This window comes from Dipodomys ordii, unplaced genomic scaffold (assembly GCF_000151885.1).
Source record: "Dipodomys ordii isolate 6190 unplaced genomic scaffold, Dord_2.0 Scaffold2, whole genome shotgun sequence".
NCBI lineage: Eukaryota > Metazoa > Chordata > Mammalia > Rodentia > Heteromyidae > Dipodomys > Dipodomys ordii.
The window spans coordinates 34,124,065-34,151,754 of NW_012267218.1; the positions used below are offsets into that span (position 1 = coordinate 34,124,065).

The following is a 27,690-nucleotide window of genomic DNA, read 5'->3' on the forward strand; positions in this document are numbered from 1 at the left end:
GAAGGGGCCCCAGCCAGGGCTTCGGCTCCGGGGTGTACTTGGTGCTCATTACCTCTTACCTCTAGGGATCTCGGTACTAAGATGTAAATAACCCACCTCCCGTTACTAAGTCGAGAAAAGAAACATCTTGCAAAGACCGTTCACGACGTGTGAAGGGAAGTGGAAGGTGACCACGCTACTAGGGAAGTGTTGAGTCAGTAAACCCTGGAGGGGCTGCGCCGTCGAGGGTCCCGCGGGCGCCTCCCCCGCCGGGGACGGGGGCTGCTGTCACGGTCCCAATGAGGCGGGCCGCCCCGGTGGGCCGGCGGCGGGCTTGGGGCCCCACAGGCTCGGGTTTCTCCCCCGTCCCCGTGCCGGGCTCCTGCGGCCCCGGGCTCCTTCCGCAGGCCCCGGAGTGGGAGCTGGAGGAGTGGGGCGCCCGCGCGCCGCGGAGCCCACTTACGTTGCCTAGCAACGGGCTCAACTCTTCCGACGCCGCCTCTTCAGGTAGCTGGGCAGAGATGTACCACCCCGGCTCCGCACTGGTGCTTCTCCACGACGCCTCCATGGAGCTCCTTCGCCGACCACCAGGTCCATCCGCGAACCTGGACTCTGCCCGACGCCCCCGAGGTCAATCGCACCAGAGGCGGAGTTACGGGCCCGACCCTTCCGGGTTTAAGGACGGCGTCAGCGCGATCTGATGACGCGCGCCCTTTTCCGCGGGCAAACAGCGATGGCGTCATCGAGGCCCTACCCACCCGCCTGAAGCCCGGTTCCACGTCGTGCGCGGAGCATGAGGTGAGGGGTCTGGTCACCACACCAGCTTGGAGGCGAGGTGGGCTAGAAAGGCGCGGTCGCAGTGTTCATCATAGCGCCCAGGGGCGGTGCCAGGCCCCTTCCGGCCTTCTCCGCCCCACGCCGCCTGGGCGCGGGAATGCCACGAGGCCACCTCCCGCCGGGGCGCGGAGCTTAGTTGGGTCTCGGGGCCGGGTTCCGAGGACTCGGCTTCCACACTCTCGAGGGCTGGAGTGGGTCCAGCGATAGAACGCTCACCCAGCGCTGGGGTTCCGCGCCCAGCACCCCGGGAGGAGGGGCAGGCAGAGCCAGCCACTCGCTGCGGGGTACAAAGGGCCACCGAGACTCGGGGGACCCGGGAGTCACCCGGCTGACTTATACGCTCGATGCCATTTGAGCCTTCAGAACGAAGGGTGACTGAGTTTCATAGGATTCTGTGGGTGTGCCCTTTCCCCTTTACAATTACTTCAGTGTTTTAGGAGAGAGACCACATCGTCGGTCATGTATTCCAAACGCCAGCTGAGTTACTCTCCTCAGTTGGGAAGCACAAACCACCTACCAATATGCTGCACCAAAAAACAGAAGTACTCAGATCAACCCGAGTTTTAGACCCTTGGGTGAGTTAACCTACTTCTGAGTTCTGTTTACAAAGCTCATTCACAACACAAGGGCACAATATACACACCTCCCAAGATGATACAATAAGCACCCAGAAGAATCCTATCAACGTTGCCACTGGTAATTCCGTACATATAATAATGTTTCATTTAGAAATGACCCTTTAACTCAACCATTTTCCAATCCCAAATGCATTCTGTAGGAATTTGCGGGTGGACAGTTCATTACTAGCCCCAGTGTTCAAGCAGCAAATAGGATAAAAGCACATATCTGTTATCTACTACTAATAAGACATCCTGGAAGATAAGTATTCTTCCATACCATTAAAAGTTCTATTTATCAACTATAACAAGAGATCTGGAGCAACTAGGCTTTTATTTTTCCTTGTGATTCTGCTCATTTGTAGCTTATTTTTTAAACAAATGCTCTTTTGCTTGTTTTTTAAGCATCTTATGTAGGCCATTTGGGTTCTTAAGAAGACTTCTAAAAGTGGAAAGCTGTAATCCAACTGGGGCAGAATCTTTAATTCTACTCTCACCAACAACACTGGCACAGAAGATTAGGGAAGTGCCTGGTATTTTCTTGTTAAGTCAAAGAAAAGGATTCTCAACCATGCCAGAGATAGAAACAAATACAAGAGAGACTGAATTATTTTCACCCCCCTCTGGTGTCAGAGGAATGACAAAACTTGATAGAACAGCCTTTAAAAAAACAGTCACCATTCCAGTGCTTAAAGTGAGGAAAGAAATAGTCAACAGATTGATGCGATCCCTGAAAAGCGCAGTGCTGCAACGCCCGGGCATAAAGCGTGTGATTGAAGATCCAGAAGACGAACAAAGTAGGCTTATTATGTTGGATCCCTATAAAATGTTTACTCATGAGTCCTTTGAGGAATCAGAACTTAGTATTTTAAACCAACTTAATGTCAATCCACAGCTATCTAAATATACTTTGGAATTAACTTATGAAAACTTTAAGTCAGAAGAAATCTTGAGGGCTGTGCTTCCTGAAGGTCAAGATGTGACCTCAGGATTTAGCAGAGTTGGACATATTGCGCACTTGAATCTTCGAGATCATCAGCTACCATTCAAGCATTTAATTGGTAGGTATAATATAATAATTTTCATGTACTAAAAAGCTTTTGACAAATTCCAATCTCAATGTTTAATTGCCAGGTTACAGAAGCTGAATCTTGACGTACATATCCTCATTTGAGGGCCATTTTGGGAACACTCCAGAATCATAGCTTTGGTCCAAGTTATGTCCTTAAAAAAAAAATTTATAATGAGCAAATTCTTTTTTTTGGGGGGTGGGGGCTCCAGTGGTGGGGCTTGAACTCTGGGCCTGGGAGCTGTCCCTCAGCTCTTCAGCTCAAGGCTAGTGCTCTACCACTTGAGCCACTTCTGGCTTTTTCTTTTTGCTTATGTGATGCTAAGGAATCGAACCCAGGGCCTCATGCATGCAAGGCAAGCGCTCTACCACTGAGCCACCTTCCCAGCCCAGCAAATTCTTTTTGATAGATAAGATTAGGCCTTTGGAACTATGTTCAATATTAGGTTTCATAAGTAAGGATGTTTATAGTAAAAAAAAAAATACAATGCTATTTAATTACACTTTCACTCTCAAGCCTCTTGTATATATTGCAGGCTTTTTTTTTTTAGTGTCCATAGGCTTTTAGAAACAGTGTTGTTAATGTCCTACCTCTGTAGTTCCAGGCTTAAAAACCTGAGGCCTCTACTTCTTTGGGATAAGAAAGAAGTAGAAGACTAATCAACATGTAATTATCTGAAAATAATTCGAGGAATTAGAAAATATAGTACTCAGTATTTTGGATGGGTAGGACTTTAACTGTTCTGTTAAAGCATTCCCTGCTAATCTGTAATGGCGACATAATACTTATTGAGACTGAAAGTGTCAGATGCATACCTTCTTGTAGTCTTTCTTTACCTTAAACATTTCTTTGGCATTCCTATTTTTTAACCTCATTCATAAAGGCACAGAGGTTAATTTTAAAGCCTTAACTATAGAATTTCATAATTGCTTTTTTAAGTAAAAACAATTTCATACCTGATTCAAAGCAGGATAAGAGCAATGACTGATTAGGTTATTGATCTTATCATATTCATATCTAATTATCAGAGAAAACTTAGACAAATATGTGTTTCAGCATATTTGGATTATTGTGTACTTTCAACTTTACAAATCATCTTTCCTTATGAAATGAGATAGCAAATAGATTTTTATAAATTTTTGATGTGCTGACAAAAAAAACCTACATTTTTTTGGTCGAAGGGTATCAATATGCCATTTCTGATGTACTTTATTAAATTGTAGCTTTCTGTTAATGATGAATATTTGACAAAAGGAACAATTTATGTCAACATTTTATTTAAACAAGACTCTAAATACTCTTGTATTTCTTCATTGAAAACCTGCTTTGCTGACATACATTCCCAAAGTGGAGGCATTTGTTTCAAACCCGCAGTAAGACAAACATTTGATGGGAGGCTGAGAGGCCAGTAGAGAGGTAGATGTTTCTGTTAGTGTTTTCTGAGACCATTTGTTGCCAGGGTCTCTACATCTCCCTCTTCATTTCATTTTTTTACCTTGTTGCTTGCTGTATAGGTACATTTGAGATTCACTAAAAATGTGGAAAATAATAGTAGGCCAAACACCTCAAATTGTTTTCTTTAAAAATGTACCAAAATTTTTACATGCACTCAGTACAGCTGCAAAAGAAAATACAATTCATTTGTTTGATATTTTCAGTATTAGTTATTTTGCAACCAGAAGGCAGTAATTATTATGAATTTTTATCTTGTAGGCCAAGTTATGATTGACAAAAATCCAGGAATCACCTCAGCAGTAAATAAAATCAATAATATTGATAATACATACCGAAATTTCCAAATGGAAGTGCTATCTGGAGAAGAGAACATGATGACCAAGGTACAGAGTATTTTATTACCTCCTAGTAAGGTGAATGCAAGAAAATCAATGCTTATAATCAGAGTTGATGAAAAATATTAAGAATGTGCATATTAAGAATGAACAATTTATAGGTACTATTGGTGGGATAATACAGTGAAGTCTTTTCAGAATTGTTTAGATTCTGGTTTAATGAGACAACGGAACAGTCCTTCATTAAATATTTTTTAGTACTTCATTAAAGATATTTTGCAAAATAGACTGCGCATTGACAAGTGATGAAAACAAGTTGTAGAACAGTACATATAAAATATTTCTCAAGTATTTAAACCAGGTGAGACTGGGAGAGATTTTTCAACTGAAACTGAAAATTTCCAACTCTGAAACCCTTCATATGGGCAAAAACATCCAATGTGGTTTGAGAGAAAAAAATGTACACAATTAGACTTAAAAGTACAGCAAACAGAAAATAGATGTCTCTTGGATTTATATAATTTAAGAAACCTTCAGGTGTTTTTCTGTCTGCAAAATAAGGGACTTAAGACAATGGCTGAGGTTATGATCCATTTGAGTTTTATTTTCCTAACATGTCTGTGATAGACCCAAAGGAAATGCTACAAAGTCTTAATTCCTTTCTCACCCAAGAATTAGCTTCATTTTATTATTTAGTTTACCAATGAAAATTGAAATTTTGCAAAAGTATCGGAATGATTTATCCTATACACTGGCTTTGATTTATAGACATGAAACTTGCAAAGTAATATCTAATAATATAGTAAAATACCTTAAAATTTAATGAAACAACTATCCTGCCTCTTTCTGAGTATAAATATGGAGAGAAACTAATTTGCTGTGTAGAAGCACTATCTACAACTTAGCAACACATTGTGAAAGTGTGTGCAGTGTATTGTTCAAATTATACGGTTTTTTTCCTTCTCCATCTGGTTCTATAAGAGTATAATTAAGCCAGTCAATTGGCCTTTCTGAAAAATGCCTCATGTGATTTGGAAATGACTTTATAGCCCTTTAGGATTGAAATAGTGAGTGACTGGCTTTGAAGAACTGACTTTTCTCATGAAAATGTCTAATGCAGGATATTAACTGGCCCCAGAAATAGCATAAACACCAGGATTCTAATTAAAATGCCTTTAAATGCACTGTTATTTGCTCTTATAGGAGTAAATTTACGTGTGTGTACACTCGTGTATATACACACACTTTAGCCAGTACCGGTGGGTAGAATTTAGGACCAGCCAGATTAACCAAAATATCTTTTTCAGGTTCGAGAAAATAGCTACACCTATGAATTTGATTTTTCAAAAGTCTACTGGAATCCTCGGCTCTCTACAGAACACAGCCGTATCACAGCACTTCTCAAACCTGGGGATATATTATTTGATGTTTTTGCAGGAGTTGGGCCCTTTGCCATTCCAGCGGCAAAGAAAAACTGCACTGTATTTGCCAATGATCTCAATCCTGAGTCCCATAAGTGGCTGTTGCACAATTGTAAATTAAATAAAGTAGACCAAAAGGTGAAAGTCTTCAACTTGGATGGCAAAGAGTTTCTCCAAGGACCAGTCAGAGAAGAGTTAGTACAGCAGCTGAAACAGTCAAAAGAAAGAAAACACTCTGTCCACATTGTCATGAACTTACCTGCAAAGGCTATAGAATTTCTAAGTGCTTTCAAGTCATTTTTAGATGGGCAGCAGTGCAGCAGTGAGCTCCTTCCCATAGTGCACTGTTACAGCTTTTCCAAGGATGTTAATCCTGCTGAGGATATTCGTCGACGAGCTGGAGCTGTGTTAGGCATCTCTCTAGAAGCATGCAGTTCAGTTCACCTAGTAAGAAATGTGGCCCCCAACAAAGAAATGCTCTGTATCACCTTTCAGATTCCTGCATCTATACTCTACAAGAACCAAACCATAAATCTAGGTGAGCTCCTTATAGAGAATTAAATGTGATTACCATACTTTTAATGTAGCTTTTTTTCAACTCTCATCTACCTACCTGTCTTATTTACATGGATCATGACTACTTGTTATTCAATTTAGACTTGTTTCTCCAAGCTTCAGCATGGTACATGGTTAAAATGATAAATCTGCCAGAATGTTCTTATTTTTATGTCTGAGTTGATTTGATTAAAATTTTTCCATTATTTGTTTCCTAAAACTGAGTTCAACTATTTACTATCTTATCTAATGTAGCCTTCTCAATTTGTTACAGAGAATCAGGAAGAGCCGCATCCTAAACGGCAGAGAACAGATAATGCCTTTTCAGAAGAAGGAACACAAATAGCATGAAAACACTTAATTGGAAATGTTTTCTCCATCTCCCCAGTAGACTTATGTGAAGAAATGTAATTTGTATGGTTTCATAGAATTTTTTTATTATCCCATCTTATCAATTAGCTGCCATAGGTCTACTACTTACTAAATAGAAACCCATTTGTGTTGTATTGTGAGACAGGGTTGTGTAATTACATTTAATTAAATTATATCTAATTTTTATTAGATAAGTGTTTTTAAACATCTGTCTCTTAAGAAGATAGTTTTTAAAGATAAGGTAGTTTCTTGTTGTCTCACCAGGAGAGCATTAATACACAACTATCCTTATGCTACCAGCTGTCACTGTAAAAAAAAAACTTATTTAGGTCAAGGATCGGCAAACTGATCTACAGGGCAAATCTGGGCCACTAATGGTTTGTATGGCCTGTGATCTGAAAATGTTCTTACATTTTCAAATGATTGGAAAAGAATAACATTTTATGAATTGAAAACTGTATGAAACTTGAGGACTTTTTTGAGAAGCATTTATTGTAGTTATAGAACTTGAGAAGCATTTATTGTAGTTATAGAAAAAAAATAACACTTTCAAAATCAAGGTTAAGTTAGCAGTCCTTTTCAGACTCATACCATGATTTCAAGCCATTCTTAAATTATCAAGGAAGAAATAGAATCAAGATGTATGACAAAGAGTCCGAGTGGCGACCGCGAAGAGTCATGACCGGACAAGCATTTAGGAAGTTCATTCTTCTGTTTGACCAAGTGTTGGTTGAAAGGGGTGCAGCTGTAACCAAAGGAGGCATTATGCTTCCAGAAAAGTCTCAAGGAAAAGTATTGCAAGCCACAGTAGTGGCTGTGGGATCGGGCTCTAAAAAAAAGGTGGAGAGATTCAGCCAGTTAGTGTGAAAGTGGGTGATAAAGTTTTTCTCCCAGAATATGGAGGCACCAAAGTAGTTCTAGATGACAAGGATTATTTCTTATTTAGGGATGGTGACATTCTTGGGAAGTATGTAAAGTGAATGCATCACTAAAATGGCATCCTGTGAAGCTGCCCATTCCATGGAAGTTCTGAGATCTTTCATCATGTAAATAATTTCCATATCTCCCTTTTATAATAAACTGATGGTAACTAAAGAAAAAAAAGATGTATGACAAGAGAAATATTAAAGCTACTTATCAGGCCTGGAAATCAGAAAACATAAAGTGAACTTGTGGAGCCATTTTCAACTTCACTATGCATCAGAATCACTGTGACTATAGAGAAGATGCCTGGAGTAACCTAAAGGCAAACCACCAGGTTGAGCCAGCTTGTGGCTTCAGAATTCTAAAGGGATTGACATCATAAACTTTGCTCCTCAGGGAGGTCCAAAGACAAAATACACACGATACCAAAGATCAACCATTTGCTCACTGTGTGACTTCTCTAAGCTTCATATTCAGGAATAACAACTATTTTTAACTGTTGTACAGGTTACTACTATATGACAAGTGCTTCCATAACAGAATTAACACTATTGCTTCATTCTTATTTACCCACCTCCCACTCCCAAAGAGTTATTCTTACTTAAAAGTCAACCAACCCACCTATTGGGCTAGAGCTGGTATTCTTGAGTTTTGGTACACATGAATATATGGAATATATGCCTTGCTAATCTGCTTTCCACATCTATTTTCCACAGCTGCTCTCATAATAAAACAGTACTTGCAACACAGATTAGACCTAGATTCACCTCTCATCTTCAGCTGCTGTCTGGCACACTACAAAATATAGTTACATGAATACAATTCAGCAAAATGCTATGTAAAACCAAGTCACAAATTTTATGTTTTTATTACTAGGTCATACTCATGTCAAGGAAAGAAAACTTTGAAAAAGTTATGCTTTGAAAGCACAGTGGGATGTGAATTCTCGACAGAGTGAAATGATAAAGCATCTATAACTAAGCTAAAGTAATAATAATGGAGTATACAATGATGTTATACGACCAAGCACTAATTATAGTTACTTCAGGTCAGGCAACTATCAGAAAAATTCAAAGGTTTAAATAAAAATATCAAAGCAGAATTTCTTCATAAACTAAAGGATGAAAATGAGTAAGAACCAGAAATAAGTCTTGAGATGACTAATTTTTCAGCCAAGCAAGGGAAGGCATTTATTGAAGAAATAGGTCCAGAGAAGATAAATGTTTATGATGATTGGCCTTTTGGAAACAAAAACAGTCACTCAAAGAGTTAGGAACATTTGGAGAAATAAAAATTTAGATTAATACTTCTGAGTGGTTCTTGATTTTTTCCTGATAGTGCTCAGTTCTTGTTTGTGGTGTTACCATGAAGCTTGAAGTGACTGAGAATTAGCATCTATGAATAGAAAAACTATGAGTATTTTTAAAGGAGTTGAAAAAAATACCCGTTTCACACAACCTCAAGTTGAATTTGCTAAGATACATTAAAACTAATGTTTGTTTTAAAAAATTGTGTAGATCAGAAAAAGACAGTGAGATCAATGTATAAAAGCTGGTGCATATGTAAGGAGTTTATAAAAGCCTACAGCTATTCACTGTATTGTTTACCCTAGGAAATATTTGAATCTAATTTTGTCAGAAATTAAAGCTAAATATCCTGACTTCCTCTGCCAAGGTTTTATTTGCTGAGTTAAGAGTTTGATTGTGATTTTTTTTTAAGCTTGAGAGTTAAGACTTAAGTTTTTCTTAACAAGAACCACCCATAACCATTAAAGTATTCAACTAAGATTATAAGGCAACGTTATTGTGGTAGTGTCATTTAGACAACTGACTTAAATAAAAATATCCTACTACTTTATACATTTCACATGCCATCAAAAATGAAATCAAGGGCTGGGAAGGTGGCTCAGTGGTAGAGCGCTTGCCTTGCATGCATGAGGCCCTGAGTTCGATTCCTCAGCACCACTTAAGCAAAAAAAAAAAAGCTGGAAGTGGCGCTGTGGCTCAAGTGGTAGAGTGCTAGCCTTGAGCTGAAGAGCTGAGGGACAGTGCCCAAGCCCAGAGTTCAGGCCCCACGACCAGACCCCCCCCAAAAAAATGAAATCAAAAAACAAGATTTTGCACATAAATTGGCAGTTGATATTTTCTAAATTCAGTATTCGGGGAGAGGGATCTTGGTGCAAGTTCAAAGAAAACTCAATTTCAAAATACTTAACTACAAATAAGGAGCTTCCAATTTGAATAGAGTTGTGATATTCAAAGTACTTATGTGAAAATGAAACCAAGTAAATTGATGGAATGGGTGAAGTTGGGAGATATGAGGGGAAACTATATGCATAAACCAAAACTTTTTGGAACTACTTAAATAATTAATAATTAATAAAGGGCTTCACCTAATCTTCAATTAGAAGTACTTGGCTATACCTGTCTGGATGTTTTTAAAGCATGTAACATCTCATAAAGAACCATTAACAGGCAGTCATTTACAGTTGATTTTAATGATAGAAGTACTTTCCTACATCTCCAGTTGAAGAAGGAGTGCAATTCCCCCCAAAAAAAATGATTCTCCCAAAAATAAATTATACTTAAAATTGCATATGATTATATTTTGAATTTTTCCATTAAAAAACTGTGGCACTTTGCCAAATGGCTATTGATGCCTGTGAACCCAGCACTTGGGAAACAGACAGGAGGATCACAAGTTCCAGGCCAGCCTGGATTACATACTGAGACCTTGTTTCAAGAACAAAACAACCACCAAAAATTTGTGGCAAATTGTTTTATCTCTTCATATGTTTCTATATAATGTCCTCAATTTGCCACGACTGTAAAGTCTAAAATATTTACTATCTGCTCAAGCAGAAAAGGAACCCTGGCCTAAATCATTATAAACTCATGCATTCAGAAGCATTTCAACAAGATCATTTAGTTGACAACATTCATGTCCCATAAGAGATCTGGATATTGGATCTATAAAACTTTCCCAGAAGTCTCATGAAGTTTGACTACCCAGACCTAGTCTTAGCACATCTGTTGTTTACAAGTTTGACAGTCATCTCTAGAACATGGACTCTAGAACCTCACTACTTGGGTTCAAATTCCACCTCTGCTATTTTTAAGTTGTATGGCTTCTGTCAAGTTCCTTAACCTCTATTTCTCCATCTGTTAAAATGGGACAGATAAGAACAATGTAATACTCAAAAATATGAAGCACACAGTCTTCACAAACAGTTACAGGTAACAAAGGAGTTGTTAACTATTATTTCTGTAAAATGCCTTCCTTGATTCATGGAGATAAAGATTTAGATACTTAGTCTGTGTCTATGAGTGGAAGTCACTAGGAGGGTGAGAGACAAGCCCATCAACTTAGATTATTGTGTTGTTCGTTGTTCTTAGGTCATCTTTCATTAGTTCAACTGATCTAACAGTCAGTTAACAACTTCTCCAATAGACTCAAAGTCTGGAAAGCCTTTGAAATGTTTCATTTATTACTTCATTCCCTTCACATGCATCATTATTTTGCACTTGAGTGCAGCAAAGCCTTAACTTTATGTAATATAAATTTACTGTTCTCACCATTTTTGGAATAGATTTATAAACTGCTTTAAAACACAAAATTTCAATTGGAGAATACCTACTACAAGGAATAGGATATCTAACCCTGGTACAGAATAGCTAAAACTGGATTTGGATTTAAATCAAACTTGTGTTCTAATTCTGGCTTACTAGTTTGTATATATGATCTTGGCCTTTTAATTGTTCAATGCCTTGGTTTTTTCATTCACTTATCAAAGACAGTGTTGCGATACCAAAAGATATAAAATAAGATGGAGTTGTTACATATGGATTTTATACCCTAATGTCACCACTGTTTTGTTTCATATGACCTTCTACCCATAAAACTAACATCTGTTGTGATGGGGATTTGATAGGAAATCCTTTAATTTCCTTAAGAAATTATGTCCCATATCTGGTGGTCTATCTAACAGACTCATACAAGATTGAGATGCTACAAATATCCATACTTTCCACATCCAAACTCTTCAAGCAAAACCCTGGGTATAATAAAAAGCCTTTCAAGTTTCAATGGAAAACTACATCAGAGTCCACAATTGCCCATAGAAAAAAATTGTTTTAAAATGTACCTTTTCAGTCTCCAACATCTAATCATAAAATGAACTCACACTGGAGGTGAAAGGTGCCATTTAAGTATTAAATTTTATTAACTAACTTCTTTGAGTTTGTCATTAGAACAGGTTAGTGCTGTGCTCTGGTTTATCCTCAGTGGCTCACACCTGGGAATCATAACACCTGTGAGGTTTGCTCACTTTTCCACTACAAAAAACAGGCACCACATTCTAATACTGAGGGAGTGAAACTGTCACAGATCAAGTTTTACTTGCCATAGCCTGCTGGGGGAAGGAACATATCCACTTGTCTGGACTAGTATCAAGAAGACATTAGAAAAAATTAAAAAGGAGAAACTTATGAGAAGAAATAACAGACTTACATATTAACACTAAATGCTGTAACCAAAATGGCATTTTAAAATGTGTTCAAGTAACACGCTGTAATAAGAGAAAAACCACAGAAAGTACTATTAAAGTCTAGCTTTATTTTTAAAAAGATTTTATAAGTCTGTCAACCTCAAATATACATAAGTGAATTATTTATTCATCTCTCCCATCATATGAGGCTCTCCCTACTTCAATCCCTCTCATGAAAATATAAGTAAACAAAGCTTTTCATGGAAACGAATCCCCTATATTTCTCAGTTTAGATATGAAATTTTCTCTGTATGAATTCCTTAACAGAGTGGCTCATGGTGGTACTGTTGTGCAGCTGAGTATGGCTATAATTCTACAAGTCTGCTTTTCTAGCCCCTTAGTTGTGCTCCAGGGTCCAAACCTTATAAATGGAGAAATACAGTTTAACTGGGCTGCCAGAAAAGTCCACTGAATGCATCTTGTAGTGCTCTGTGACAAGCAAGAGAAGAAGTATAGCCTCCAGCAAGGTCCTGTGGAGATGCAGCTCTCACATGATTTAGGTACCTAAAACAACAAAAGGTAGCATTGATACAGAAAGTAAGTATAAGCTTGTAACATTTTATAAAGCAAGTATAAAACTGATTCCAACTTTAGAAAGAACTTTAGAAATGTTCCCACTTTTATAAATAGACTACTGCTTTTCAAAAGGAAGCATGCTGACTAAACTATTACTAAATTACAAAGTAAATTATAGTAAGGTCTAAAAGCAAAGTTACAAAACAGTATTTTGAATTAAATATTAAAATGTTCAATTTTCAAATGTTCAAAACAGATTAGTTAGCTGTTGTTTGGACATCCAATACTCTGCTCACATGATTTTACAATGTTACAACACTATTATATTAATATTGTTACAAATGTGGTTTGAAAGAAGCTCAAATGGAGGAGGGGTGAGAAAATACACTTGTTACTTCAAAATTATTTCAATATTTCAAAAAGTATATTGTCTCCTTGTGAGAAAGAAAACTTAGAAAATTATATGTCTAAGGATGGGCACTAGTAGCTCACACTTGTAATCCTGCTGCTCAGGAGGTTGAGAGCTGAGGATTGGGTTCAAAGCCAGCCTGGGCAGAAAAGCCCACGAGAGACTCTTATCAGTTAACCAGTGAAAAGCCATAAGAAGAGATGTAGCTCTAGTGGTAGGGCACTAGCAATGAGGGAAAAAGCTAAGAGGCCCTGAGCTCCAGCACTGGTACTTGTACGCGTACACACACTTGCACGTGAGTGCACTTGTGCTAGAGTGCATGTGCACATGCACACACACACACACACACAGTTATATGCCTAAGAAATCCTGGAGAATGAGTTTGAGTTCAAAATGTTGTCAAATAGTAAGTGCAGAAGAGTCTTTGAATTAATCTCAAAAAGTGTGAAGACACAAATCTTGCCAGTCATACATAGTCTTTTAGCAATTAAAATTTCCTTGTTAAAAATAGACAAAATGAGACTTTTAAGAAAATAGAACAATCATAACTCCAAAAAGCCAATATTTATCATGACTACTAGCAGTGCTAGAAAATAAGTATTTCCATCTTTAATGCCATAGTTTAGGAAACCACATTGTTTCGTTAGGTGTCAGGAAGTAAAGCCGCTTTACCCACTTTAGACTTATGAGTATGGCAAATGAATAAATCAAGTACCAGAACATTTTAATAGCTTGGAACCTTTTCTACTCATTTATTCCAGCTTCCTGTGTGTCAAGAGCTTCATGCATGAACAACTTATTACTTCTAACAAAATAACAAGTCAGCTTTTCATCTGTATCCATTCTGATAAGCTTGTTTGTTTTAAAAATATGTGGCAATGTGTAAGAGACAAAATAGAAAGGCTATCAAAATAAGAAACAGGCTGAGCTCCTCCAATTGGCTATAATTTATTTACATTGCTAATAATCAAAGTATTAACACAATTCTTTCCTTCTAAGCCAAGAATGAAAGAGAAGTGGAAGGAGAAAGGAAGTTAGTATTTACTAAGCAACAATCTAAGGCAATTTTGTTACTATAACCTATACTACCAGCATAAAATATTTGTGCATTCATCCCTAAAATTTGTAGACTTATTTAATCATATACATAGAGTACTATGTACTATATACTATTATAGGTAATACATAATCATATGCATAATATTCTTACATAGTAACAAAAATATATAGATTTTTTTTTCTTTTCTTTTCTTTTTGCCGGTCATGGGGTCTGAACTCTGGGCTTGGGCACTGTCCCTTGGTTCTTCAGCTCAAGGCCAGCACTCTACCACTTGAGCCACACAACTACTTCTGGGTTTTTTTCTGCTTTTCTGGTGCTAAGGAATTGAACCCAGGGCCTCATGCATGCAAAGCAAGCACTCTACCACTCTAGCCCCTATATAGACATTTTAAAGAATAAAAATACTTTACCCTCCCCCACGGTATAACCCCTGCTTTCATTGTATTTGAAGTTGGTATAATTTGTGGGAGGGAAGGGAAAAAAAAGGGATACAGGTGAACCCATTGCAACAATGAGGTGTCTAAGTCGTTATGTCTTACAACTTTGGCCTGGGGGTTGGGGGGAGGATGGGAAGGAATGGGAAAGGGAAACAAACAAAGGAGGAGGCAACAAGCTTGATAAGAAATGTACTCATTACCCTGCCCATTTAATTGTAACCCCTCTGTATTTTCACAATAAAAAAGAAAATACTTTAATAATTAAAAACTCCTAATATTTTCTCCTTACACCCCAATTTACATGTTCTACTAGGATGCATCCCTCTTTGGAAACTACTTTTATTAGTCATTGTCAAACTACTGGTAAAACCTTAATTCCATGTTTCATTTACCAAGCCTATCATATGGCCATAAAGTTATCTGTTTATTACCCCCCAAAATAGAATATAAACTATAATCTTTTTAATATTTTTTGAGGTAAGAAGTTACCTCAGAAAGTAAAAATCAACTTGCACTCACTAGGAACTTATCAACTATAAACAAATAAGTGAGTATATTTTTAAAGGTGGTTTGGAAATCAAAGGTTCTATTCCTGATCTATTTTTTAATTCACATCCTCTATAATGGTGTATCACCCTCTTTTTTTTTAGATCAACCAAAGGAAAGCAGTCTTATCACCAGTAACTGTTCACTCATCACAGCTATAGAAGACAACTATTACAACACAAACCAGTGTATAACTAACTTTTGATTCATCACATTTTCGTACAGTTCATGTCTGGGAAAGTTGAATCATACCAGCTCTGGCTTGGCAATTCCAGCATAAACTTGCAGTGTGCATACAATGTTTTATATGTTATCCTGAGAAACCTGAAACAGCTGCACTGCTGGCAGAAAAACATAGGACCACCAGTAAAATATCCCAAACAGTTGCATCTTTTAATTTATGACTGTGCACTGTTTCTATAAAGAGTATATAAAACAGTTCAGTTTTTATAGGTAAAATGTAATAAACAGTCATACTCACTGAGCCTATAAATGTATTTTTAAAAGTTTATCTAAAATGATTAATTAGTGCTTAAAAATAGTATTTCTTGAACATAGTCATAATCCCGAGCAATGAACAAATATTTTAAGTTTGAGTTATTAGTGCTGTTGTATGATTCTCACTGCCAAAATAAGTCAATTAAAATTTCTATGCATAGCATTGACGAGAACGTGCTTCCATTCTAGTAACGATTTACATGAGACATGTCTGCTGAGTATGATTCTTTAAGAGTCTTGCCTATTTATATTGCTGTTTTTGATCTCTAGTGCTACACAAAACAGTTACTGTTAAGTACTTCAAAATATTTCACCACAGAAACCTAGATTAATTCCAGTGGATTTTTTTTAAAGTTCATTCTTGTTACTCAACTTTGGGTTTTCATTTTCTAAATCTTTTAACTATTATGATATGCAAAAGTATTTTAAGGATCTGCTACACTGAAACTACATGATCACAATTTAGTGTTTTGCCTCCAATTTTCACTTTTTTTTTTGGGGGGGGGTGTCGGTCGTGGGGCCTGAACTCTGGGCCTGGGCGCTGTCCCTCAGCTCTTCAGCTCAAGGTGAGCGCTCTACCACTTGAGCCACAGTGCCACTTCTGGTTTTCTAATGGTTTATTGGAGATAAGAGTCTCACAGACTTTCCTGCCCGGGCTGGCTTTGAACCTCGGTCCTCAGATCTCAACCTCCTGAGTAGCTAGGATTACAGGCATGAGCCACCAGCGCCTGGCCAATTTTTTTTTTCTTACAGTCCTGGGGTTTGAACTCAGGGCCTGCCCCTGAACTTCTTTTGCTCAAAGCTAGCACTCTAACACTTGAGCCACTTCTGGCTTTTGCTGTGTCTCCGGTACCGAGGAATTGAACCCAGGGCCTCATGCATGCTAGGCAATCGCTCTACCACTGAGCCACATGCCCAGCCCCAATTTTCACCTTAATGCGATATTTTAAAAGTACCTCAAAAGTACATCAAAAACTAGGATTCACAGGGTTTGGGGCAGAGGTTATCATCATTTCTTGTATACAGGTATACAATTTTGAAGAAGACACTTTTTTTGAGGGGGGGCAGTCCTGGGCACTGTCCCTGAACTGCTTTTACTCAAGGCGAGCACTCTACCACTGGAGCCACAGTGCCACTTCTGGCCTTTTCTGTGTATGTGGAACTGAGGAATCAAACACAGGGCTTCATGCATGTTAGGCAAGCACTCTATCACATTCCCAGCCCCTGAAAAGGAAGACTTAAGACAAATTTATTCCCAAAAGTCAAGCCGAGTTGGGTTCTGGAGTCTGGAGGTAATTGCCCCAACTATTTAGCCAATGCCAGGACACTATTTCTGCTTTTCATTGGTTTGTTTTAAATACGTCTAAATCTTATAAGCAGAAAGCAGGAAAGCAGGGAGAAAAAAAGATTTGCTTATGTTGGTACCTTTACCTTTATTTATACTAAAGGCAGACTAAACTGAGATTTTTTTAATCATACTTTTATTTTCTTATTATTGCTTTATGTGTTCAAAAACATGTCTAAGGTAATTCTTGTACAAAGAGTATTTATTTTATGCCCTGACTGATGTTTCATCTAGGTTCCTTTCTTCAGCACGACCTATCAAAATCCATTCCAAACAGGCTTTGGAAAAGTTGTGAAAAGTAGCAATGGCTCCTGAGAGGAAAGTAAGAAGGAAATGTTAGAACTCCATTCTTTTTCATTTTCATTTTTTCTGTTTCATTTAGCAGCTTCCACTCCCAAATAAGAAAGCATAATTTATACTTATTTAGCTGCAAAAAGAAGTCCCTTGTTAAAGGAGATCACTCTTCTGAGATCATGCTTGTACTATTTTCCTTCTTTAAAGCCATGCTTTTGATCATCTGGCTGACACCTTGTGCCATTCCACCATGCTTCAAGTTCTCAGTGAGGGTCAGAGAGCAGAGGTTTTCACTCAAGACCAAGGAGCAGCACTCTTTCCCTCCAGTTATAACCTATTTGTAACAACCTTTGATACATGCTAGCACCAAACAATGTAGAATTCTTGGAATCTGAGTTGAAATGAAGAAGTAAAGTTCCTATTATATTTTCTTCTACTTCAAATTAACAGGCCCTATGGAGAGTTAAAAACTTGGAATGGTTCGAATCAAGAAAGGGAACTCTAGAGACTAGAATCATTTTCTTACAAAATGGCATCCCTCCTTCTTTCCCTCCTCTCTCTTTCCCTTTTTCCATTCCTTTTTTGAGACCAGGACTTGTCATGTTGCTAAGACTAGCCTCAAACTCCCGAGTTCAGTGATCCTCCAGAGTAGTTGAAACAATAGGTAAACAACTCCATGACTGAGTCATGGTGGCCTATTTTATTAATGCCATCATGCAGTAAACAGACCAGATCTGTGTCACAGCCAACAAGATTCAAATCTGTCATTGAGGGCTGTCAAGAGTCAAGAGTGCACAGAAGTTTAGCATAAGAGCTGTGTGTACAGCTCAGAGAGTGCTTACCTAGCATATTCTAGTTCCAGTGTTGATCCCAGTAATGGAGGTGGGAAGGGATATAGGACTGGGGAGAGGTGGGATGAATCAGCTAAAATTATGAAATATACACATAAATAACCTGAAGTATATATCTCCATGAGAATTAACATTAAAAACAGAGCAATAGTGTGTTCAGACAACTATCACTAAAAACATAAACATTCTAAAAACTAAAGTTTGTGCTTATTCTAACTTTATCATGACAATAGACTATCTTAAGATAAATCGTGAATGGTGCTCTGTTACATAATTCTTAAGGGCACTTTGGTTATAGCACATGGCTCAGGAACTCCAACAAATCCTACTTCCTTAGATAGTCATCACTTTTCTCTTCACTTCATTATCTAGCCAGCATATTAGAACACAAGGTGAATAAACCAATTTACTCTACCCAAAGTTGTACCAAATATCAGATTTAGAAACTTAGACATTCTGTCCAAGTGTACACCATGACTTAATTCCTTTAACACCTGAATGTAAAATTGTTCACATAAATCTTTCTGATTTAAAACTGAAGAAGACTGTACCACCCTCAATATTAGAAGATACAGAGAAGCAAGGACTGGTGGCTCACACCTATAATCCTAGCAACTCAGGAGGAAAGTTCATGACACCCTTATCGCCAATTAACTATCAAAAAGATCAAAGTGGAGTCATGTTTCAAGTGGTAAAGTACTAGCCTTAAGCAAAAAGCTCAAGAACAGCACCCAGGCTATACACATATATACACACACATACACACATACTGCATTTGTATGGTTACATATATACATATATATACAGATCTATATTTCATAATACTCAACACATATTGGTTTTATTTCAAAAGTTAAATTGCTATGTTATTTCCACTCCCATTTTCTCTTCTTTCCCTTACTCAATATATTATCTTCATTGCCACTACTGTATTGTTATCTTATTCCACATGTTAGTATCTTCTTTATTTTTTTAAAGTCTCCTTATGCAGCTCAGGCTGGGGTCCAACTTAAAATATTTCTGCTTCAGCCTCCTGAGTTCTGGGATTATAGGCTTGCTCCACCACATTTGGTCTTTATGTCATTCATAGACTACCAATAATCTCTTAGCTGATATCTCCTCATTTATACATGCTCTCTTCATTCCAAACTAGGCACAGTTATCAAATTTATCTTCTTAGGGAAAAGTTCTGTATGGCTCATTCAAGTAGGCACGTACTGGGTCTCTATGAAGAACAAAGTCTAAATCCTTAGTCTACAATTCAAGGCCATTTTGATTCCAATCTACCTTTCCAAATTTATTTCTCACTAATCATCTCCATGTTATCTGAATTTAAGCCAAAGTAAATGAGGAGGTTTTATTTTTCGTTAAATCTTCATCACTTCCCATTCCATACTTGTGGTCCTTGTTTCCTTTCCTGGGAATGAGTTGTGAGTACCATTAGCATTGCCTGTCTTCCAAAACCATGTCTCAAATGCCAGTCACTCAATTCTGAACAGATATAAGAAGCTTCCCTAACATAACATATATAACACATATATACATATATACATGGGTTATAAATATATAATATACATAGTATATTATACATATGTATGATGTATTATATATTATATATGTTATATTTATATGTGTGTATATAGAGTCAAATAAACTAATCTTTAAGGAAAACTTTCAGAATTTGCAAAGGCACCATAATTTGAAGAGCAGTTCCTGGCTGGAGTTTAGGAAAGCTTTGGATAACAGTGACTCACAACCATAAAGGACAGAAGATAAACCCCAGGCCTGGTAGATAAAACCTTGAACAGGGCTGGCTCCTTACAAACAATGTAGATCTATAAAACACTGTCCCATCTCTAAAACTATGTAGAGAAAAACTTTTTTCTCAATAGCCTGGAGACAGCACAAGAAATATGGGTAGAAAAATAAATCACCCACAGAGGTTGCTCCATCCTAGAGAAATTAAGAACTACAATTAGTCCAGAGTAGGTCACAGGAGTCTGGCAGAAGTAAATTTAAACCTCTGTACCTATATGCCTCCACAATTTAAAGGCTTCCACTAAATGGGGGTTCCTTGTAACATCAACAAAAAATTATAATGACATAACTTTTTTATACAATGAATAGTAAGACTTCACACACGTAGAACCATAGACAAGAGAAACTTCAAAAGAAATGTACTTAATATCAAGAGATGAAGAAACAGATGTCATAAAGAAAAAGACAATATGAAAACAGACATATTCCTTTTGTGAAGAAGACACATGTGGCACATATTTATAATCCAAGCTCCTCAGAAAAAGGATGTAGAAGAATCATGATCTGAGAATGGCCCTACAGAAAAGTAAATGACCTGTCTGAAAACCAAAAAGGTTGGTGCTGTGCCTCAAGTAGTAGAGCACAAGAAGCAGAAAGCCCTGAGTTCAAACTCTAGAATTGCAACAACTTTTTTTAAAAAGGCATAAGTCAAAGAATAAACAGCAGATTAACCTTAGACCAAAAAAAAAAAAAAAATAGTGAGCTGAAAGATATATCTGAGGGAAACACTCAAAATATAGCGGAGCTTTAAAAAAAAATAAAGAAAGAAGGAAAATGTGTAAGAATTATAAAAAGATGTTTCAGCAAGGAGAAAATAAAGCCCCCCAAAGGAAAAGCAGCTAAGAAATGGCAAAGGCGAGACCAAAGCAACAACAACAATGAAACAAATAAACACGAAATATAGCAAGGGAAAGCCATCGCTGATGAGATAGGAAGATTTCCTGAAAATTAGAAGATGCCTATAATAATGACAAAATAGGATATAATATGCAATGTAAAACGACTTTATTGAAAATGTAAACACTTGTACTTTCTTAAATTTGTGTATTTGAAAGTTGTCTTGAAAGTATTTGAAAGTTGTCTTCTATCTTATAAACTCAACTTCATGTTAAGCAATTTTATAGTCAAAGACTTTTTTTTTTTTGGGGGGGGGGCCGGCGTGGGGCCTGAACTCTGGGTCTGGGTGCTGTCCCTCAGCTCTTCAGCTCAAGGCTAGAGCTCTACCACTTGAGCCATAGCGCTACTTCCGGCTTTTTTCTTTTTGCTTATGTGGTGCTGGGGAATTGAACCCAGGGCCTTAGGCATGCAAGGCAAGCGCTCTACCACTGAGCCACCTTCCCAGCCCAGTCAAAGACTTATAGTATAAATACAACTACAAATGCTGAAGAAAAACAAGAAATACAAGCAGTACCAGACACACCCAAAGCTAGAGATTTTGTAATATATTTGTTCTTCCATTCAAAGCACCATCTCATCAAAAGCTCTATTTCATACATTGGAATCTAAATAATGCCAAGAGCTTAGGTAAATCTTAAAATCAAATAATAACACACAAAGATATCAACTGATAAAATAACAGATGTTTACTCTTATTTTTGGAAAATTCTACTTTTTTAACAAGTAAAAACAGGTTTACAGAATATCTAACTCAGGGATCAAGCAAAAATAGCAAAAAAAAAAAAAGCTTCAAGTGGGCTCAGGTGGCCCACACCTATAATCTTAACTACTCAGAAGGCTGAGATCTAAGGATCGTGGTGGTTTAAAGCCAGCACAGTCAGGAAAGTCCCTGAGACTCCAATTAATCACAGAAAACGCAGAATTAAGAGCTGTAGCTCAAGCAGTAGAGTACTAGCCTTGAGGGAAAGGAACTCAGGGGCAGGCCTAGGCCCTGAGTTCAAGCCCCAAGATGGGGGTGGGGGGGTGGGGAGGATGAGAGGGAGCTCCAAGAGTTCTGACTTAATAAATAACAATTTCATTTCATTTATTTTTTATTTTTTTTATTTTTTTGTTGATCATGGGGCTTGAACTCTGGGTCTGGACTCTGTCCCTAGCTCTTCAGCTCAAGGCTAATGCTCTACCACTAGAGTCACAACACCACTTCCAGTTTTCTGGTGGTTTATTGGAAGAGTTTCACAGCTTTTCCTGCTAGGGCTGGCTTTGAACCTCGATCCTCAGATCTCAGCCGCCTAAGTAGCTAGGATTACAGGCGTGAGCCACCAGCACCCGGCTAACAATTTCATTTTTAAAAAATATTTTAATAATAATTCCTCAGAAAACTGGAACTCTTTTCCAAAAGTAAAACCACATCTGTACTCTCCTAGAAAAAAATCTATGCCTGTTAGCAGAAGTAATGTGCTACTACAATGAACAATACAAAATAAGGCTTTTCTAAAACAACATACTTTAAGAGACTAATTACTTAATTGGTTAAACATCATTTAGACCAAATACTCCATGTGTAAAGAACGTATTTTCCTCTTATTTAAAAGCTTAGATGGTTTCTTTCTGAATCTCCTCTAAAAAGGAACACTTTCAGATGGCTGACAGAGTATCTTCAGGTCTTGTTCCAGGCACACAGAAATTTATACACATATAATGAAAACAGAAGAATGATCTCTTAAAGCAGAGAAACTATGTTTTAATGTTATGTGTACAAAAGTACAAGAATACAATTGGCAATGTTTAAATTCATATTTGGTTGCAAGAGGCTGTAAGAAATTTGATGATGTGGGTTTTCCCCTGGTTTGTTCTCCTTTCTTTGTTGAAGGGCAATCATTTTAGACTGCAGTGATCAAAAAAAAACATGGCTGTTCTGCTGTAACCATAATTTGCTGACAAAATATGCAGAACAGAACAGATTCTCAAAGCTCTTCTTTATAAAGAAGAGCTGTTTTATCTTTTCTTTGCTTTGCTTTTCCTTCTTCTTTTTGCTCAAGATTAGTACTCTACCACTTGAGTACAGCTCCACTTCTGGCTTTTTTGGGGGGGTTAATTGGAGATAAGAGTCTCATGGACTATCCTGGGCTGGCTTTGAACTGAAATCCTCACATCTCTGCCTCCTGAGTATGTGTGTGGACCATCAGCACCCAGCTTAAGAATTATTTTTTCTTCCATGGTCTTGGTGACTCATATTTTTAAGAAAACACAAAATATGATATTGATAACATATGATATCAACAAATTTGATCATTAGATTAACTTTCTAGTTTTCATACTGCTATTTACTATTCATAAGAACCCAACATGAGAGAACAGAGAGAGGAGTAAAGGAATATATTCTCAACTTACAAAGACAAAGTCAAAAGTGGAGAATAAAGTCATAAAATTGAATACGTAGCCTACAAAATGAAGAAAATTGAGGAGAAAGAGGGTTTGGAGGGATGAGGAAGAATGATCCAAGGACTGACATTGATCATATTGTATTCAGAAACTGATTTGTTGAATGGTAACTCCTTTGGTACAACTATTTAAAGTTAATAATAGTTTTTTATTTAATTTTTATTGTCAACGTGATGTATAGAGGAGTTACAGTTACATACATAAGGAGTGAGTATATTTCTTGTCAAACTTGTTACTCCTGCCCCTCATTTTTCTCCAACTTTCCTTCCCTCCCCAATCCCCCTCCAAGTTGTACAGTTGATTTCCAACATATTCTCTTGTATCGCTGTTTCATTGATTTGTCCTTTTGTCTTTTAACTCACTATTTTGTTGTTTCTCTTCCCTTCCCTAACTCAGATAAATGTATATACAATACCCAGGGTACCAAAATCAAATACAGTGACAACAGGGGATAAACCATAGGGGAAAAAGCACAAAAGAAAAAAGAATTTACAGAGTACATTAAAAATAACCAACAAAGAAAAACTTCTTGTTTCCATGCCTTGGCATTCATTTCACTTAGAATCATCTTACATGGACATGTGTACTAAGGCTTAGAAATTATTTACTCAAAATCTTATTTCAAGACAAGAACACAGAAATAAAACAATCTATAGTGTGATTATAAAATAGTGGTCAAGAGACAAAAATGGATTATAAAAGTGAATGAAGGGAAGAGGATGTAAGGAGTTACTAATAAATGAGCATGTTTCAGTTAAGCAAGATAACTACATTCTAGAGCTCTGCTCTAAAATATTGGACCTATATGCAAGAATATTATGCACTTAAAACATTTTTAAGCTGGGTGCTGGTAGCTCATGCCTGTAATCTTAGCTATTAAGAAGGCTGAAATCTGACCATACTGATTGAAGCCATGAGAGTCCAAGAGACTCTTACCTCTAATAAACCAGCAAAAAGCCAGAGGAGGAGATATGGCTCAAGTGATAGAGTGCCAGCTTTCAACAAAAAAGCCAAGTGAGAGCATAAGGCTCTGAGTTCAAGCCCCAGTACCAACACACACACACACACACACACACATACACTTTTTAGTTATATCACATGATAAATGTTCTTACCACAATAAAACGTTAAAAAAAATCATAAACAGAAACTTTCAGTACTCTGGAAAATAGCTAAAGTTTTAGAGCAACCAAATGAATGCTGATTCAAGAAAGACATTGCTTGAAAATGGTAGGAAAGCTTTGTGGCATTCTTGCTTGCCAGAACTCTCCATTCTGCCCAGTTTGGCAGTGTGAGTAACCAGTATGGAACATGGTCTCTGGTCTGCAAGCAGGGATTGCTAGTAAATTGTTTTGTTTGTCTATTCCAAAGCCAGGGAGAAGAGACTGGGAAAGAATACACATGGAATTCTCTTTGCAAGTGTTAGTTAATGGAATAAGCCTCCATCAATTTTTAAAAACTGACCTCATACCAAACATCTTCGCCAACCACAACGGAATGAAGCTAGCAATTAATAAAGAAGAAACTGGAAAATTTACAAACGTGAAAATTAAACAACATGCTCCTTGATCACAAAACATATCAGGAGGAAAACTATAAAATAGAAGTGAATAAAAACAAAAACAACATACCAAAACACAGGGGAAAATTAATATCCACAATACAAAAGCTCTCAAAAGCAGGTATGGTGTCTGATACCTGCAATCCCAGATACTTAGGAGAAAGAGATTGGGAGGTTCATGAAAACCATAACCAAATTATGTCCTATTCCCAGATGTCCAGTCAAAAATTACAAATTATTAACTTAGTTATATGAGAAATACAGTAATTCTGGTTGCGTTGGATAGTAGAAAAATGATCATTCTCAGAAGTAAACTGAAACTACAATAGTAACACTTTCGTTTCAAATTATATATACATAGGCTTTGAAATTGTATTGTACATATTGATTTTTTTTTTCTTTTGGAAGTGCTAAGGTTTAAACTCAGGCCCTTTTCCTTGCTGGTGGGTACTCTACCACTGGGCCATGACCCTAGGTCAAGAATCAAATGTTTATACCTACAATTAGTATGAATTAAACTTGAGTTAAACATAAGGAAAAACTATTCATATTTTACATGAAATTATCTATTTCATACAATAAACCTACAAATTAAGATTAAAATCTCTCAAAAGAACAGATTTATATCTTAACATATTATATACTAACTTATATAACACTGACTAAAAATTCCTTCCAGTGTTGTCCAGTAACAAACAATGCATGTTGCATTGACAAGTGATACAAAGTAAAACTACAAAATAAAGTTGAAAATACTAATAGAAAGTCACTATATCATGTTGCTAATAATAAATATTTATAAATTTTAAGTCATTATTAATAGGAATAGGCAGGGAATCTTCAAGTATAAAACGAACAATCTTGGGGGGGGGGGGGGGGGGGCGGGGGGAGGGGAGATGGGAAGGGATGGGAAGGGGAACCAAAGGAGGAGGCAACAATGCTTGATAAGAAATGTACTCATTATCTTGCCCATGTAATTGTAACCCCTCTATACAGATCTTCTAAGAAGATCCAATAAACTTGTAAGTACCTAAGAATCTGGGAGAACAATGCCTAGTAATATCTCTATACATCTATTTTTTGTCTTAAGTCAGGTAAATTTTTGGATAATGAACCACTTATGATACATGACATTTTATGAAATCTCTAAAATACTCAGGATTTACATTTTCAAACTACATATATATATATATATATATTTTTTTTTTTTTTTTGGTCGGTCGTGGGGCTTGAACTCTGGGCCTGGGCGCTGTCCCTCAGCTCTTCAGCTACAGCTCTTGAGCTACAGCGCCACTTCCGGTTTTCTGGTGGTTTATTGGAGATAGGAGTCTCATGGTCTCTGCTGCCCAGGCTGGCTTTGAACCTTGATCCTCAGATCTCAGCCTCCTGAGTAGCTAGGATTACAGGCGTGAGCCACCAGCACCCGGCTTTTCAAACTAATTTTTAAAGTAGCTCATATCTTGTGTATTACCTTGGGAACATGTTTGAAGTATGAGTTAGGCCATAATAAACCATTTTGTGATCAGAAATCTAGTATACTTAGTCATTTTGTTGCCTCTATACCCAGGTCCCCTGACAACTACACAGTGTTATAACTAGTACTTCCTACAGGAAAAAATTTCATGGAGCCACTTCCCTGGCTTTACACCTTTATTACCCTTTGTGATAAAATCCGAACTCCCTAGCAAGTCACAAAAGTTATTTAAATCTATCCCTATTTTTCTGCCCTTATTTTCCAGTGTCCCTCTACCCCTACTCCTCTAATAATTCATATTCTAGCAATAAAACTTACACTTCCTGAAATATAGAGCTATTGATTGGGTTGGGCTTCTGAGTCTTTGCATATGTTTCTCTTTCTACTAGAATGCCTTAGTCTTTCTTATTACTGCCTGGCAAATTTCTAGCTACTCTTTACATCCTATTTGGGTACTACCTCTTATAAAAGTTTCCCCAGGTCTGATTTCCACTTTCCCTCCAAGACAAACATAATATTCTGTTTCTGAATTCTATTCTACTTTTTAAGTGATTTTATTTCTGCATTTCATATATTAATGTGTCTGTAAAATAAGCTTATAGTTTGAGAATCCTTATGTTAGCTTCTATTGTCTACTATTTTAACTCAAAACAGTAAATAAAAAAAGCAAAAAAAAAAGAGAGAGAGAGAGAAGGAACAAAGACATCTCAAAAGCAAATAGCTTTAAGACTGGTCACAATGAAAACACTCCCAGTGTGGTATATTTACGAAATAAATAAGAAATTTCAATAGATATATGAAATAGAAAGCCTTCTAGTATTTTTCTGTACTAAATGACAAAAATGTAAAGCTAAATAGTTCTTAAATAAATGGTTTGTTATTCTTATCAGAGTATTGATTATGTTTTCTAATATACTCTACTTCACAAATTTCTATCCATTTTACAGAAAAACATAACCTGTTTTAGAAATACAAATACTTTTACTAAGTAAAAAATACTTTTACTAAGTGGAATCAAGCATTATTAGAACATACTTTTTCAATTTATTTTTATTTATTTTTAAAGCATATTAAAGCTTAACTATAAAAAGTATAAAACCTTTCTGTAATATGCAAAAAGAAAATAATCTTCAATGCTTTAAAAGAAATACTGTATCTGAGCCAAAGGAACGTTTCAAAAACAATGATTTCTGACAGATTTCTGACAAATTTCTCATACAATATGATTAGTAATGTAAAATTAATTCTTAAGAGTAATAGCAGCTGAGTTCAAATATATGGATATATTAACGTAGCTGAATACCAGAAGCCACAGTGAAGTTAACAGAATACTACTACTATTTCTAGGGGGAAAAAAAAAGAAATGTATATCACAGCAAATCACTTCCATACAACCAGACTACAAACACTGAAGGTCTGATAAACAAGGGT

The 27,690-nt window shown here is 37.0% G+C and overlaps 3 protein-coding genes and 1 pseudogene across 4 annotated transcripts in view; 2 read left to right on the top strand and 2 right to left on the bottom strand.

Annotated features, from left to right (window-relative positions):
- Slc38a6 (solute carrier family 38, member 6) overlaps positions 1–654 on the bottom strand; it is a 64,416-nt gene extending 63,762 nt beyond the window's left edge. For both annotated transcript variants that reach the window (XM_013017566.1, XM_013017557.1), the window contains exon 1: positions 443–654. In XM_013017566.1, the coding sequence (XP_012873020.1) occupies positions 443–547 (105 nt within the window). In that variant the 5' untranslated portion in view covers positions 548–654. The remainder of the gene's footprint in view (positions 1–442) is intronic.
- Positions 655–707: 53 nt separating this feature from the next.
- Trmt5 (tRNA methyltransferase 5) lies at positions 708–7,266 on the top strand. The gene is made up of 5 exons (XM_013017054.1): positions 708–777; positions 1,839–2,494; positions 4,217–4,341; positions 5,601–6,252; positions 6,544–7,266. Exons 1-5 carry the CDS (start codon positions 773–775, stop codon positions 6,618–6,620), a joined length of 1,515 nt encoding a protein of 504 aa, XP_012872508.1. The 5' UTR covers positions 708–772; the 3' UTR covers positions 6,621–7,266.
- LOC105986248 lies at positions 7,266–9,424 on the top strand (annotated as a pseudogene).
- A 3,070-nt stretch (positions 9,425–12,494) lies between these two features.
- Mnat1 (MNAT CDK-activating kinase assembly factor 1) overlaps positions 12,495–27,690 on the bottom strand; it is a 116,606-nt gene continuing 101,410 nt past the window's right edge. The window contains exons 8-9 of the mRNA XM_013013890.1: positions 24,696–24,727; positions 12,495–12,615 (exon numbers count right to left, since the gene is read on the bottom strand). Coding sequence (XP_012869344.1) covers positions 12,495–12,615; positions 24,696–24,727 — 153 coding nt within the window. The remainder of the gene's footprint in view (positions 12,616–24,695; positions 24,728–27,690) is intronic.